Source organism: Salminus brasiliensis, chromosome 23 (assembly GCF_030463535.1).
Source record: "Salminus brasiliensis chromosome 23, fSalBra1.hap2, whole genome shotgun sequence".
NCBI classification, from domain to species: Eukaryota; Metazoa; Chordata; class Actinopteri; order Characiformes; family Bryconidae; genus Salminus; species Salminus brasiliensis.
The window spans coordinates 1,011,688-1,026,221 of NC_132900.1; the positions used below are offsets into that span (position 1 = coordinate 1,011,688).

Sequence of the window (14,534 nt, forward strand, 5' to 3'; positions counted from 1 at the left end):
TGCTTGCACACTGAGTGGGACTCTTAATGGATGGTTGTTAAATTTGTTAAAAAAATATATGCATAAATTTATGCTTTACAAAGCAGCTTTATTAGACCTCCAGGTCTGACCCTTTTTTAAAATAAGCCTATGAAACACATCAGATCAAGAAGGAGAAGAACTTTGAGGGGAACCAGTCCTCCTGAGAACAGAACAGCAGTAGAATAACTGCATGTCTTTGCTGTTTCAGATGACCGCGTAAAGCCCGTGGCTCCTTCAGCAGCCTCCGTGACTCCTCCACCTCCGTCTAAGACGCCAGAGCCAGCTGCTGTCGCTGCTCCTCTTGCTGCCGAGCCTAAAGCTGCTCCGGACCACCAGCCTGCTCCGCCTCTGAGCGCTACGCCGGTTCCTGTAGTTCCTGTAGTTCCTCTGCCTCAGAGCGTCAGCGCTGATGCTGCAGCGTCTCCGTCTCCTCCACCTGCTCCAGCGGACAGTCCTGCTCTTCCAGAGCCAAAACAGAGCGACAGTGTGGATGCTCCTGTTCCTCCAGAGGCTCCACCTCAGAAGGTTCAGGAGGAGCCTGAAGAGCCTCCTGTAGCTCCCGTGGAGCAGCCACCGGAGAAGGCAGAGAAGGTGGAACTTGAGGCGCCGGTAGAGAAGGAGCCAGAGCCATTGGTCAAAACGGCAGCGCCTGTGTCTGTCTGCGCCCCGGCCCCCGCCCCTGCGCCTACACCTGCACCTACAGCTGCTGCTCCTGCTGCTCCTGCTATGCCCACTGAGGAGGCTTCCGCTCCAGCAACCAATGGCAGTGAGGAAGCTCCTCTTGAGGCCACATCCACTGCTCCCCTAAAGGTAATGGGGGTGAAAGCTTTGGGTGGGACAGTTGTTCCCACTGATCAATATTGACCGACTCCATCTGATACTCGAGGTCCGTCGTCCTGATGTGGTTTTCTGTGTCCCCCACCTTTTTTAGGTGGAAATACCTGAGCCGGAATCCTCCACCGCGCAGCCCGAGCAGGTCCCAGTGCCCAACGGGTTGCCACAGGACCCCGAAGAGCTGCCTGAGGAGAAGCCAGAGGCCAGTGCCGAACCCGTAGCTGAACCTGAGGCTCCGCCAGCGCAGGAGAGCGCCCCCGCAGCTCCGGAGGTACCGGAGGTTGTCGAGGTGAAGGCAGAGGAGGTTCCTGTTGAGGAGACGACTATGCAAGGTGAGGGCGTCCATCTTTTTAGAAAGTCAAGTCTGAACTCTTCGCTAATCCTGCAGTAATGCAGTGCAGTTTGGTGATTCTATTATATTAATTATATCAGATTTTTCTGTATCAACTATATTGGTGTGATTTGTCAGTGGATGATAAAGATGATGATCAGGTTGCCTTTTATAAAGGTAATGAGTGCGTCCGTCCATTAATTGGTGTCTTAATGATGGGCTTGTGTTCACGCACTCCATTGATGTTTGATTAAACAGGGTGTGAGTGTGGCAGTAGGAATTATTGATTATTAGTGGTGTGGGGTTTTTTTCCCCCCTGTTTCCAACTGAAAAACATCTATAGATATTTTACTTTGATCCTGCTTTCTGCTTTTTGTGGCATTGCTCTGTAATACCCTTGGTTTTAGAAGAGCAGGTGTCCCAATACTTCTGTCTTTATATATATATATATATATATGAGAGGGAGAATGTGTATGTATAATCACACTTTATTTATTTGTATAAATAGTGTGTAAATATATGTACATATAACAAATAATTATATATATATATATATATATATATATATATATATATATATATATATATATATATATATATCTCAAATACTAAATAAGTAGTGTGTGTGTGTGTGTGTGCAGCGTTTCTCCAAGCACTACAGCACCATGCTCACCTGAATATTATAGGGCACTTTTTAGACACCTCAGGTTGTCAGCTGTGCTTTTGAGCTCATGTAGATCTCCTGAGGTCAAGACTTTACTTGTGGGCTTTAAGTTTCTGGTAAAGTTTGTCAGGTTGTCCTCTGGAAAGCCTCTGACTGTATCCTCTCTCTCTCTCTCTCTCTCTCTCCAGCTGTCCTGACTGTGCCAAAGAAGAAAAAGAAGTTAAAGGATCTGAATAACAAAGATGTGGGAGATCTCCTGGATGCCTTCAAAGAGGTCTGTACCTTTTCTCAGGAGTGATGGAGTGAGTGACTATACCCTGCTATACCCAAGGGTATATCCTGAGATCAGATGCCTAGAACGCAGTGTCCTGTAGCGAGGGACTGTAGAGGTGCGTTAATGTGGTTGGTGTTGAATTGTTCTGGAACGTTCTGTCTCTCATTCTTTAGCCTGAGAAGAAAGAACCCGCTCCTGAACCTGTAGTCGCTCCAGTCCAGCCTGCAGAGGCTCCGGCTCCGGCTCCGGCTGCTGAGGAGTCCGAGGAGACGTGGGAGGAGAAGGAGGACAAGCTGGATATGGAGAATATAGAGCCTGAGGCGTCTAAAGCTGTGGAGCAGAAGTACCAGTATAAAGAAGGTGAGATGCTTCTTGAAATCCCAGCCCTTCCAAAGTGATTCAGCTAGAAATATTGCTTGGTACAAATGTAGTCCTGTGTGATGGGTAAAGCAGCTAAACTTCAGTTTAGCACTGGAGCTATGAGGCTAATAAGGCTGGCTACTCCAGTGTATAGGTGCTTTTTCAAATGAGAGAAGGTCTTCCACTAAAACACTGCCTAAACCATGGGCCGTCTGCCTGGGACAAGGCTCACCAGGCCCTTGTTTATATGTTCTGTCATATTAAGTACAGTCAGTAAGCAATTTTCAACTTGATCCATCAATTTTATTATTATTATTATTATTATTTTTAGGGATACACAGAGACCTAATTGTTCCCTTTCCGATACCAGATTTTTAAGTATCTGCCGACACAGAGTACCGATACCAGCTCTGACTTAAATACTCAATACTCTGCTTTAAATCCTGATATTTAGAGTTCCACTGTTTATAGGTTGTACTTTAGCTCTTACCCCAAATACGATTAAGCTTGAACAACCAGCGTTTACTGGTTGATGAACTAAGTCAGAATCAGAAATACTTTATTGATCCCAGGAAGGGAAATTGCATTTAATTTGGAAATTGAATAATGGATTAATCCAGCAAAACTCTGAAGCCCAGTCTCCCCATCTGGTTCACGCACCCTCACTCTTGAATTGGCGCTCTGCTAAAATGTGGAAACTTAAAAACTGGAGTCTGCTGAAATTAGACCTTTTGGTTAAGGGGGAAAAGATAAATAAATAAATGTACTTTTTTTTATTATTCTTTTTAAATGTATTAATTTCCCCCATTAAAATATAGAAAGTGACTGCTTTTCTAATTCTGCGCCGTTCCATTTACCTGTGCCACATTTCATGTAGGTCTTCTCTTCACATTAATAGATTCAGTCGTTCAAAGTAATCCAAGCTCCAAGTTATTGAGCAGCAGGCAGTTAAAAGGCACATGGAGAACTCCTCTACGCTGCTCTTTACGAACCGTTTCTGAGCCCTGGCTTTTGGAGTATATGGAAATTGTTGTTGTTGAACTTTTACTGAAGTGATTTTGATCCTTGTCTTTCCCGACTGCAGAGCATTGGAAGCCCATTAATCCAGAGGAGAAGAAGTGTTACGACCGGGAGTTCCTGCTGCGCTTCCAGTTCATCAGCGCCAGCATGCACAAGCCTGAAGGCCTGCCGCACATCTCCGACGTTGTGTTGGACAAGGTCAGGATTGCGCCTAGAAAGTGTTGGGCAGTACAGTAAAGTTTATGAAGTACTTCTGCAGCACTGAGCAACTGCTTCTGTTTCAGAAGGATAAGGCCAGTTATAGACCAAATCCTAAACATTTGACACACAATAAGCTGGACTGGCTCTTCTGCACTGATGCATATGAAAGGTTCTAATAAAAATTAGCCATAAAACTGGACAAACTGCTTAGCAAGGATGGGATGTTATTACAGTCTGTTTGGCTGTTTAAATAAATAAATAAATAATACTTAAACATATGTAATCTTGCCTAAGGGTCAATCTTTAATTTCTGCATTTCAACTTGCTTTCAAACATCAGAAAAAGCACAACCCATTTTCCTGGTCCTTTGTTTTTGCTGCAGTGTTGAAGCTCCATAAACAGACTGTTTATTATTGTACAGTTAAATTGTGGCTGTCGTCCGCACGTCGCTCCATCCTCTGTTATCTTTTCTCTATAGGCAAATAAAACTCCCTTAAGGCCCTTGGACCCCAGTCGGCTGATGAACTGTGGCCCGGACTTCACACCCTCGTTCGCGAACCTGGGCAGACAGCCTGCAGGAGGTGGAGGTGGAGGTGGAGGTGGACGTGGCCCTGTAAGTTACGCTGTATTCTATTTTATATAAATGTAATGATCTATTCGTTTAATTTGATGTTTGATGAACCAATGATAACTTTAAATGCAGAGTCACTTAGCTGCTGCAGTGCTATCCAAATGCTATCCTAACAGCTTGTCTAGTCCCTGTGGAGAAGTACTGCCAATAGAATAGGACAGAGAAACATCATGACCCTATTGGCTCCATGCTGCCTAATGCCAGGCGTGGGCTAGAGGGATATAAAGCCCCCCAGCATTGAGCTGTGGAGCAGTGGAAGAACTGTGTTCTCTGGAATGATGGTGTTGGAGCTCGCAGTAATGCTCTTCCAGAATCTAGTAGAAAGTCTTCTTCTCTGGACAGTAGAAACAGTTACTCCCAACAAAAGCAGGATCAACTCTTTTTAATACCCTTGATTTCACAAGAAACAACGAATGAGCAGCTGTCCCAATACTTTTGACTTTTGTCCATATACTGTATACTTTGTTTTAAAGAAATAATCTTCCTCAGTCATATTTACGTTTGGTTTACCGTCAGTCATTATTTAGTCATTATAAATGTTTAAATAGGTTGTGTTTGTGCCTCCTCTGCAGCCCCCCGGCCCACGCCGCTCTCAGCAGGGTCCGCGCAAAGAGCCGCGTAAGATCATCGCCAGCGTGTCTCTGAACGACGACATCCAGCTGAACAAGGCAGAGAAGGCGTGGAAGCCGGCGGCGAAGAAGACCCGTGTGCGTAGTGCCGCAGAAGGGGAAGAAGACCCGGAGACGTTGAAGACGCAGGACCTGTTCCGCCGCGTCCGCAGCGTCCTCAACAAACTGACCCCGCAGATGTTCCAGCAGTTGATGAAGCAGGTGACGGAGCTGACCATCGACACGGAGGAGAGGCTGAAGGGCGTCATTGACCTGGTCTTCGAGAAGGCCATCTCTGAACCCAACTTCTCTGTAGCTTACGCAAACATGTGCCGCTGCCTTATGGGGGTGAGTGACTCTGCTGGTGCCTCTCCTTTGTGTGTGTGTGTGTGTCTGTGTGTGTCTGTGTGTGTCGCTCCACTGATGACCTCCATTATGTGCCACGTGTCTGGGCCACTGATGTACACTGATGGGACTGAGGAACTGAGGAGCTGTGTGTGTGACTGTAGCTGTGTACTGTAATGAGTAAATACCGATACCCTTAAACAGACGGGTCTACCAAGGAACCCAGCAGCTCACACTCTGTAAGCCTCCCGTCCCTCCTAATGTCTGGAGCATTGCTAGTGCTAGGGGGAGCTACAAACTAACTAGGAGAAAAAGGGGAAGCATTTAACACACTTATTAAGAATTTAATAAAAATTTGAATAAAGGGGCTTCAGTAAAGCTGCGATCAACATGCGTCCACCAAAATCTGTTTTATTTATTTATTTCTGCCTTTTTCTTATTTATTTTTCTCTGTAAAACCACTCCTAATGGTTTCAGCAGTGATGCATAGCACAGAGCCACCAGGTTTCACAGCTTTTTTCGGGTGTGTTTTGGATGGTACCCATTGCTAACTTTGGCACTGCAGATCTGAGAGATCTTAAGGGGGTGTGTGTGTTTGTGCATCAGATCTACAACAGCTCTAAAACCTTGGTTTGTTTGTTTTGTCCCGTCCAGCTGAAAGTCCCCACCACAGATAAACCGGGAGTCACTGTGAATTTCCGTAAACTGCTGCTCAACCGCTGTCAGAAGGAGTTTGAGAAGGACAAGGATGACGACGAGATCTTCGAGCAGAAACAGAAGGAGCTTGATGCAGCGAAGGAGGTACAGTTTCTCCAGTGTGTTCTGCTGGAGTTCAGAAGATAAGCTGGAGCTTTTCATTTATATTAAATTGACCACCTTCACCCTGCACGCAGCTGTGCTGTAGTGGCTCAGTAATCGAGTAGCAATGCATGCGTTGCACACTACAGCATTATTAAGCAGAGGTTTAATCTTAGTCTGCTCTCTTCTCCAGGACGAGGAACGCCAGCGTCTGAAAGAGGAGCTGGAGGAGGGGAAGGATCAGGCCCGCCGCCGCTCTCTCGGCAACATCAAGTTCATTGGCGAACTGTTCAAGCTGAAGATGCTGACGGAGCCGATTATGCACGACTGCATCGTGAAGCTGCTGAAGAACCACGATGAGGAGAGCCTGGAGTGCCTCTGCAGGCTTCTGTCCACCATTGGCAAAGACCTGGACTTCGAGAAGGCCAAGGTAGGACTCTCAGTTTCTAAATAAAAGCTTCTCTTTCTTTCTTCATTTCTTTGAGTCCAGTTTAGTGTGTGTGTGTGTGTGTGTGTGTGTGTGTGTGAATAGAAGTACACACCTATTTTTTTATTTTTTGGTGAAAATGCAAAGGCCAGGCTAGAGGTACTTGCTGTTCGGGACACATTATATACATATATATGTTTTTTGTGTGCTGCATGCATATGCAAATGCATAGTTAACAGCAAGTATATCTCTGTATATATCTGTACCTGTCATGCACATAGCTTTAGTTGCTGATGCAGCATTAATAATGAACACTGTGTACGCAGCCTCGCATGGATCAGTATTTCAACCAGATGGAGAAAATCATAAAGGAGAGGAAAACGTCCTCCAGGATTCGCTTCATGCTGCAGGACGTTTTGGACCTCAGACGGGTAAATACTTCACACTGTCTGGATGTTGCCCCCTGTGTATTAATGCACTTTTTGATTGGTTACTTTGCTTCAGCAGTCAGTGTAGATGTGTGACCACTTCTCTTCTCTCGTCCTGTGCGGTAGAACAACTGGGTCCCCAGGAGGGGCGACCAGGGTCCGAAGACGATTGATCAGATCCACAAAGAGGCCGAGCTGGAGGAGCACAGAGAGCAGATTAAAGTCCAGCAGCAGCTGCTGTCCAAGAAAGACTCGACTCAGGGCCGCGGAGTCCGGGGGCCCCACTCCTCTGGCGGCAGGATGAACCAGCCTCAGGACGAGGGCTGGAACACGGTGCCCATCACCACCAAAACCAGACCCATCGACACCAGTCGCCTCAGCAAGATCACCAAGGTACAGCCTCCTGCAGGGTTTGTGTGTGTGTTTAATGGGCTCGTTTATGTTCCTATTTTAAAAGAGCTCGATTTGGTGTGTAAATGATGTTCAAGATGGAGCAGATTAGCCCTGATCTTTCCTCTAGCTGTTATGAACGATGTTTCAGACTGATTTTCAGACAGATTTTGAGTAAGGGACATCACAGGTCAGCTGATCACAACAGTGGCCAGTGAAAGGCCTTTACTGTGTAAAGGACCAAGAGCATGTAAGACTGAAGACCCATCTGTTCCAGGAGTACCTGAGCAAAGTGTAGTGTCGAGTATTGTGGTTGGTGTGGCGCAACAGATATCACTACCTACCAGTGACCTACACACTACGTGGGAGACTGGGGTTCAATTCCCGCTCTGTAATACGAGTAACCTTGTAAGGCGCTCTGGAGAAGACTGTCAGCCAAATACCGTAAATGTAAATCTCCACACTGACTTGTGTTGAGTAGTATCAAAGATAAGGTATTTGTGAATTCTTGGCTATATAAACTAGCTAAAGGTATTTTCTGAGAAACAGTGAAGCCCTTTTGTAAGTTGCACTGGAGAAGAGCATCTGCTAAATGCAAGTAGAGCTGGTTATACAGGTGCCATCCTTGCCCACATTTACAGCATTTAGCAGGCGCTCTTATCCAGAGCGAGTTACGAGGTCACTCGTATTACAGAGGAGGGCCAATATAGTGTTAGGAGTCTTGCCCAAGGACTCTTATTGGTGTAGCGCAGCACAGTCAACCAGACTGGGAACCAAACCCCAGTCTCCCACATGGTGTTGTAGCTCACTGGCAGGTAGTGGTGTTATCTGTTGCCCCACACCAACCTAAGCCACAGGGAACACTTACTGTAGTGAGAACTCGTCTGCCGCGGGAAATCTCCGGCTGCATGAGTTGAAGGGGCGACTCCGGGTCGTGTCTGGACCTGATTCTCCAGTGTTTATATATGAACACAGCTTTGGAGGGTGCTTAATCCCATCTCCTGCATATCTGTGGTTCTCATATTTAAAAAAAAAAATGTTCATTTCTAAAATATTTTCATGTTTAATATCCTGTTCTTTCTGTTCCTTTCTCCACAGCCTGGTGCACTGGACTTCAATAACCAGCTCCTGGCCCCTGGAGGAAAGGGCTCATGGGGCAGCTGGGGCAAAGGCAGCAGTGGAGGCTCTGGAGCCAAACCCAGTGCAGAACAGGGTAAGACTTCACTCAGTTAACAAGTGTTCTTCTGTACTGGACTTCTGTACATGAGTCTTCTGAGGTTTATATGGAATGATTGAGAGTAAAATGGTGGAGAATCCCAACTGATACAGGTATTTATGGACTACTTTTTGTAGCCGCACTACACCCAAAAGCCGCATGTATCCCTCCACCATTTTAATGATCTGATTTTAAAAGCAGGTTCTAGAGCCGAATTCTTCTCAGAACTCTTGTAGAACCGTGTCTCAGGCAGGGTCATCACCATTAGGTGAAGAGCTTTGTGAGGAGCTTTTATTAGAGCTTCAGACGTCTGCATGAGAAATGACCTTTGTGTGTTTCTCCTCCTTTAGACTCTGCCCGGTCAACCACGAGCACCCTGAACCGTTTCTCTGCACTTCAGCAGCCAGCACCTTCCTCCACATCCTCCTCATCCTCTATGGACTCTGACCGCAGGGTTCTTCACAGGCAAGTCAAAAATAAAAGCCCCCCCCCCCTTTCTGCTCACTTTCTGCACACACAGCCTGCTCCACTGATGACATCTATTATGTGCCACGTGTCTGGGCCACTGACCTACACTGATGGGACTGAGGAACTGAGGAGAATGAGCAGGACAGTAAACCAGGCTGTGTTGGGGAGGGGTGGGGCTGTCTGGCTTTTGTTTGGAGGGCTTAATTCTGGCACTGTTCGGTGATTTCATCTGTATAGACACCTTAAAGTCAATGAAGTGAAGTCTGAAATTGAAGATTTACATAGGAAATAACTAATAGTGGAATGATTTTCAGAGGGTGAATATACAGTATATAGTCAGCTGAGCTGTGCAGGCCTCCAGGAGTAAAGTTGAAGACGTTGCCTTTATTTCTAATAAGTTTAATGCCAGATCCCTTTCCTTTACACTTAACTGATTAGCTACATCATTATAAGAAGTTTTATAATATTATTACTACTACTATAACAGGGCTGCCCTTTTTTTGTGTTTTTTTTTTTCTCTTCCGTGCAGAAGCAGTTCCAGCAGGGACCGCAGTGAGCGTGACCGCAGTGACCGAGACCGGGGAGACCGTGATCGGGGTGATCGAGATCGCTATGACCGGTTTGAGCGGAGAGACAGCCGCGAGGACCGAGACAGAGCAATCGACAGGAACCGTCCCGCCATCACAAAGCGCAGCTTCAGTCGAGAGAACGAGGAACGCGCCCGTGGGGGTGAGAACCGTGCCCCCTCTGACCCTGTCCGCCGTGTGGCCAGCATGACTGATGACCGGGGCAGCCGAGAGCGAGCCAGGAGCAAAGAGACCGGTAAGGGAGGTGGGGGGGAGGCACACAAACGTAAACAGTGGGGGATACAGATAAACCCCTTTACAACAACATTGAGTGTATCTTTACAGAATTTTTGAAAGGCTCTGTAATATTAATATTATAGGGAAATTTGGAAAATCTGGGCAGGTTTATACCCCCTAGTGGTAGAACAAACTGGATCTGCTGTCTTGTTCTTTTGACAGTACCTTCTTAAACCACATGAGGGCACTGTGCCGTCATAAAGATTCTGCACATGCAGGCAAACGAGCCCTCCTACAAAATAGCTAAACTGAAAGTAATCAGAAAATTAAAAATCTTAATGTCTAACGTTATAAGAGGAGCAGACTCTTTTTAGTGGGATAAGATTTATTAATCATTACTGATGACCTCTATAAACCAGCAATATACAAAATAAAACTAATAGACTGAAATGGACTTCCATTGCATCTAAATAAAGGTTATTTAACAATGACTTCAGAAACGTGTGACCGCCAATCATTTTTAAGAACTGGACCAGCTACTGCAGACTGTGGGAAGGCAGAGCTTTGCATTCTGGGCTTAAAAACCTAAATGTAAAAGCCCAAGTAGGAGCTGAATGAAGTAAATCGCCCCCATCTGAGCCAATTCAGAATTCTTACGACCTGTTGGTGGTGCTATTCCTGAAGTCTACAGTAGGTTTCTATAATCAGCTTCTGGTCACTTATCAATTGAGTTTTGGAGTAACTTGGGTCAGTCTGCAGCCCGTAAAGATGGGCTTTAAGCAGGTGAAGTTGTTTATTTACCCGTCTTGAATATACTCTGGTGTGGGGGTGCAGTATGTAGCAGTTTACTCAGTGCTGCTATTGACAAAACATTGATTATTCTTTGTCCGTTTTCTGTAGTGAAACGTGAAGCAGCTCCAACGCCGCCTCCTGCTCCAGCCAAACCGGCTCTGAGTGAAGAGGAGGTGGAGAAGAAGGCCACCGCCATCATCGAGGAGTATCTCCACATCAATGACCTGAAGGTAAGCAGCAAAATGGAGGGCATGCCTGGAGGTTAGGAACTTCAACCTGGAATCAAAATAAGCCCTGTTTGTGGTCATTTATGATGTGCGGTCAGTTTGGGAGTGTGTGTGGTGAACCTTTTTTTTTTTTTTTCCTCTCTCTCTCTCTCTCTCGCTCTCTCTCTGGCCTGTAGGAGGCAGTGCAATGTGTGCGGGAGCTCAACAGCACCGCTCACCTCTTCGTGTTCGTGCGGAGTGGTGTGGAGTCCACTCTGGAGCGCAGCACCATTGCCCGGGAGCACATGGGCCTTCTGCTGCGGCAGTTGTTCAGCGCTGGCATCCTGCCTAAAGAGCTGTACTACAAAGGGTAAGGCTCTGATGTCAGTTGTCTGACCTGAGGGGGAATTTATCCAATAGCCTCTCTAGACATGTTGGGGTCAGTGTTGCACTGGAGCACCTAGGCTAACGTAGCTCACAGGTTATGGAAGATGAAGGTAATGTGATTCTTAATGGGCCGTTAACGGGGAAGGTGTTGATGGCTGAGGTGTTCACCTCTAGAGGCTGTAAACCCATGTTCTCAGCCTTTAGTTGGTGTGGTGAATTCACGGATTCCAGTCATTCGCTTCTACCATTAACGTGGTTGGCATAGTAACAGCAGATTACAATTAATTAACGCAGAATCGAGCCTGAGTTTCGTCATTGGACAGTTAAACAGCCAAACCGGCTCGTCTGCAGTTAAATACCCATGAACACGCAGCAGCGAGAGAGGGGGAGAGTATGTCTGGGTCCAGGCAATAGTGTAAAGGTTAATGAGCCATTTCAGTTCCAGTCCGGTTAAATTTAACATCCGGTACAAAGTAATGTGAACATGCTCCACTGATGACCTCTATTATGTGCCACGTGTCTGGGCCACTGACCTACACTGATGGCGCTGAGGAACTGAAGCTGTCGTTCTTACTTCTGGTGAAATGAGGTGTTGTAAATGCTCGTAGGCGACAGAGCTGGGCAATGGCTTATGTTGTAGTGTGAATCTGGTGGTTGTTTTACTTTGACAATTTCCTGATGAATAGACCAGTAGCAATGCTCCGAAATTAGATGTGCTTACACACCTGTACTCAGAAACCAGGGAGAGGAACAATCTAGAGCACATGTCAGATCCACAACCTGTGACACCTAGGCAACCTCCCTAGCAAGCACCTGGAATACTATACCAATCCTAGAAACACATCAGCAAAGTCAGAGGGAGAGTTTTAGAGCACTCAGAGAGCCAATTTCATCTAGTTTGATAAAATAATTAATTCTGTTAAAATTTGGATGGCTTTGTAGCTTGTCTCAGTAAACCCACTATACCACTGAAATACAGTGAATACATACAAGTGGAGGGATGTATCACATGATAGGGGAATACAGAAATATTAATAAAAAAGTCTGCAGTACTGGAGATGCAAGGTTTTTCTGACAGCGAAACTCTCCCGGACCTGGTTATTTACAGCGCATAGAAGATTATTAGAGAATTTAGGGTTTCCAAATTAACTGTTTTCTAAGAAATTTATTTATAAGATCATAAGATAATCTTAATATTTTAAGAAATGAATGTTTACGTGCTTAAAACTGCAAAATAGCAGTTTTATTTATTTTGTATATATTACTATTAAAAAACATTGCATTGATTTTGTAATGTCACAGCCGAACACCTTTTACACTCCCCTTCAGCCTGCAGTGGTTTAGGAGTGTTTTTAGCCGGACTTTATTATTTATTTATTTTAATCAAGGAGTGGTACAGGGTCACCAAATCTGAACAGAACTCCTTTCCGTATCCGGCTCGATCTCAGTAGCAAAAACAGTGGTTAAAAAATGAGTTATTGGTACAAAAATCCCTCGACTGCTACAAATGGATCTCAGGAGGCATAGAAATAAAGACTGTAGTGGTTGAGCTTTTAAATTAATGATATTCTTATTAACTTAGTGGTCTTTAACCACTTTGACAATATACAGATGTGATGATACAGATGCTCATTTGCATATTGGTCATATTTCTGTAATGCTTAACGAAAGCTGTATTAGGGCCTTGATGCTTAATTTAATGCAGGTGTTTGAAATTGTGAGCATCCTGTGCATAAAATATCAGTATGGAACAGTGACCTCTACTGGTGATGCAGGAAAGAGCAGGTGCTGCTGTGCAAATAATGCAATTACACATAAAAATACTTGATCAGTGAATGAGGGAAAACAGACTTGTAATTATATGCTGAATGGCAGCCTGTTGGTGGTGATTAAAACAGCTTTTAATACTCGGTGGTTAATCCTGCCTCATTAGCCATCAAATTACACAAGTGTTTGATCAACCCTGATGCAGCACACCTACGCAGCAGGGAACCTCATGCGCTCTAGAGCTGCGGGTATATCCGTTACTAGTTGATGCGGTGCAAAGGCAGAGGATGCAGGGTTGATGGCGGTGAAGGCTGAGAGATGGTCAGGGGTGTGGTGTGAATTTAATGACCCTCCATAGCCTTTGATTAAGTGTTCTGATTAGGATGATCTGATCAATGTTCTGTAATAATAATAATATCAAAGCAGTTTTGGAGAAGTAATGCAGGCTGAATGTGTTATGATTGTTTCATGTTTCTGTGTTCTTCAGGCTTCAGGAGATTCTGGAGGTCGCTGATGACATGGCCATCGACATTCCTCATATCTGGCTCTACCTTGCTGAGATCATCACTCCCATGCTGCATGAGGGAGGAATCCCCATGGGACAGCTCTTCAGGTGCGTCACCTTTACTTGGTCCTTTTTAAATGTATTTATTTATTTTATATTGGGGTGGATGTGACTAAATCGGCTATTCTGGAGTAAAAAAAAAAGCATTTAGAGCTTTAGAGATATGCTGATTGTACCCAGACGTTACACTGACTTTAATAGGGACAGTAGCGTCGGTCATTCCCATTCCAGGCTGGAATGGAGACGTCTCTCCAGAACTGCGTATGAGCTCAGTTATGCTTCCTTTACATATTATTAAGGAACGTGATGCTTCAGTGCATCCTTTATGTTGGTGTGGGTGTTGGTCTAGAGAGTAGTTCAGTCAGAGTTCCTGACAAACATGGTGATGGTGGAGGAGGAAGTTGCTTACTGGAAAAAGACTATGGCACACCGTGGTCTGTGAGGCCATAATTTTTTGGAAAATGTAATTAAATAATTAATGGATTTAAAAGAAGTATTTTTCATGTAAACATTTGACTACATTGCCCCCCTGCGGTTTCAGAATGTGCTGGTCCATCTCGTCTGTGTCCGTACGCTTTCTGAGAATGCGCAGATACAGAGGAGTTGAACGCTGAGTACAGACAGGAGGCTCTGTTCGTATCCGTGTTTAACACTGAGCATAATGAGCCTAAATGCAGCGTAAAATCCTGTAGTCTACTCTACCGCCTCACAGCACATGCTTCTTTAGCGTTCAGTGAATGTTCCGTCCATGAGGGGGCGCTCAAAACATGATTTGTATTTATTACAGTGGTGTAAAAGTGAATTACACTCCCCACCTGTAGGAGAGACGAAGTGTTAGGTGAAATTTGCTAGTTTTTGCTCAAGTATTGAAAGTGGATGTTTCCAATCGCCTTTTAATTGAATTGGCTCTGTAAATATTGAACGGACCCCTGCCTGCTACCTGTAGTCCTGTAAGAGCGAAAAGGATTCACAGTCCAATTGATTTCTGATGCATGTAT

The 14,534-nt window shown here is 45.2% G+C and overlaps 1 protein-coding gene and 3 non-coding genes across 7 annotated transcripts in view; all 4 read left to right on the forward strand.

Moving 5' to 3' along the window:
• The window catches only part of eif4g1a (eukaryotic translation initiation factor 4 gamma, 1a), a 33,498-nt gene that overhangs the window by 15,022 nt on the left and 3,942 nt on the right, over window positions 1–14,534 (forward strand). For all 4 annotated transcript variants that reach the window (XM_072668951.1, XM_072668952.1, XM_072668953.1 and 1 more), the window contains 17 exons: window positions 230–831; window positions 953–1,187; window positions 2,039–2,124; window positions 2,298–2,484; window positions 3,569–3,702; window positions 4,184–4,318; window positions 4,909–5,292; window positions 5,944–6,090; window positions 6,281–6,517; window positions 6,841–6,945; window positions 7,069–7,335; window positions 8,431–8,545; window positions 8,899–9,013; window positions 9,546–9,838; window positions 10,720–10,841; window positions 11,015–11,187; window positions 13,459–13,584. In XM_072668951.1, coding sequence (XP_072525052.1) covers window positions 230–831; window positions 953–1,187; window positions 2,039–2,124; window positions 2,298–2,484; window positions 3,569–3,702; window positions 4,184–4,318; window positions 4,909–5,292; window positions 5,944–6,090; window positions 6,281–6,517; window positions 6,841–6,945; window positions 7,069–7,335; window positions 8,431–8,545; window positions 8,899–9,013; window positions 9,546–9,838; window positions 10,720–10,841; window positions 11,015–11,187; window positions 13,459–13,584 — 3,463 coding nt within the window. The remainder of the gene's footprint in view (window positions 1–229; window positions 832–952; window positions 1,188–2,038; window positions 2,125–2,297; window positions 2,485–3,568; window positions 3,703–4,183; window positions 4,319–4,908; window positions 5,293–5,943; window positions 6,091–6,280; window positions 6,518–6,840; window positions 6,946–7,068; window positions 7,336–8,430; window positions 8,546–8,898; window positions 9,014–9,545; window positions 9,839–10,719; window positions 10,842–11,014; window positions 11,188–13,458; window positions 13,585–14,534) is intronic.
• On the forward strand, window positions 5,360–5,435 carry LOC140546255 (small nucleolar RNA SNORD66). The gene has a single exon (XR_011978317.1). It is a non-coding gene; the product is annotated as a small nucleolar RNA SNORD66 (small nucleolar RNA).
• On the forward strand, window positions 9,073–9,148 carry LOC140546254 (small nucleolar RNA SNORD66). The gene has a single exon (XR_011978316.1). It is a non-coding gene; the product is annotated as a small nucleolar RNA SNORD66 (small nucleolar RNA).
• Window positions 11,692–11,765, forward strand: LOC140546256 (small nucleolar RNA SNORD66). The gene has a single exon (XR_011978318.1). It is a non-coding gene; the product is annotated as a small nucleolar RNA SNORD66 (small nucleolar RNA).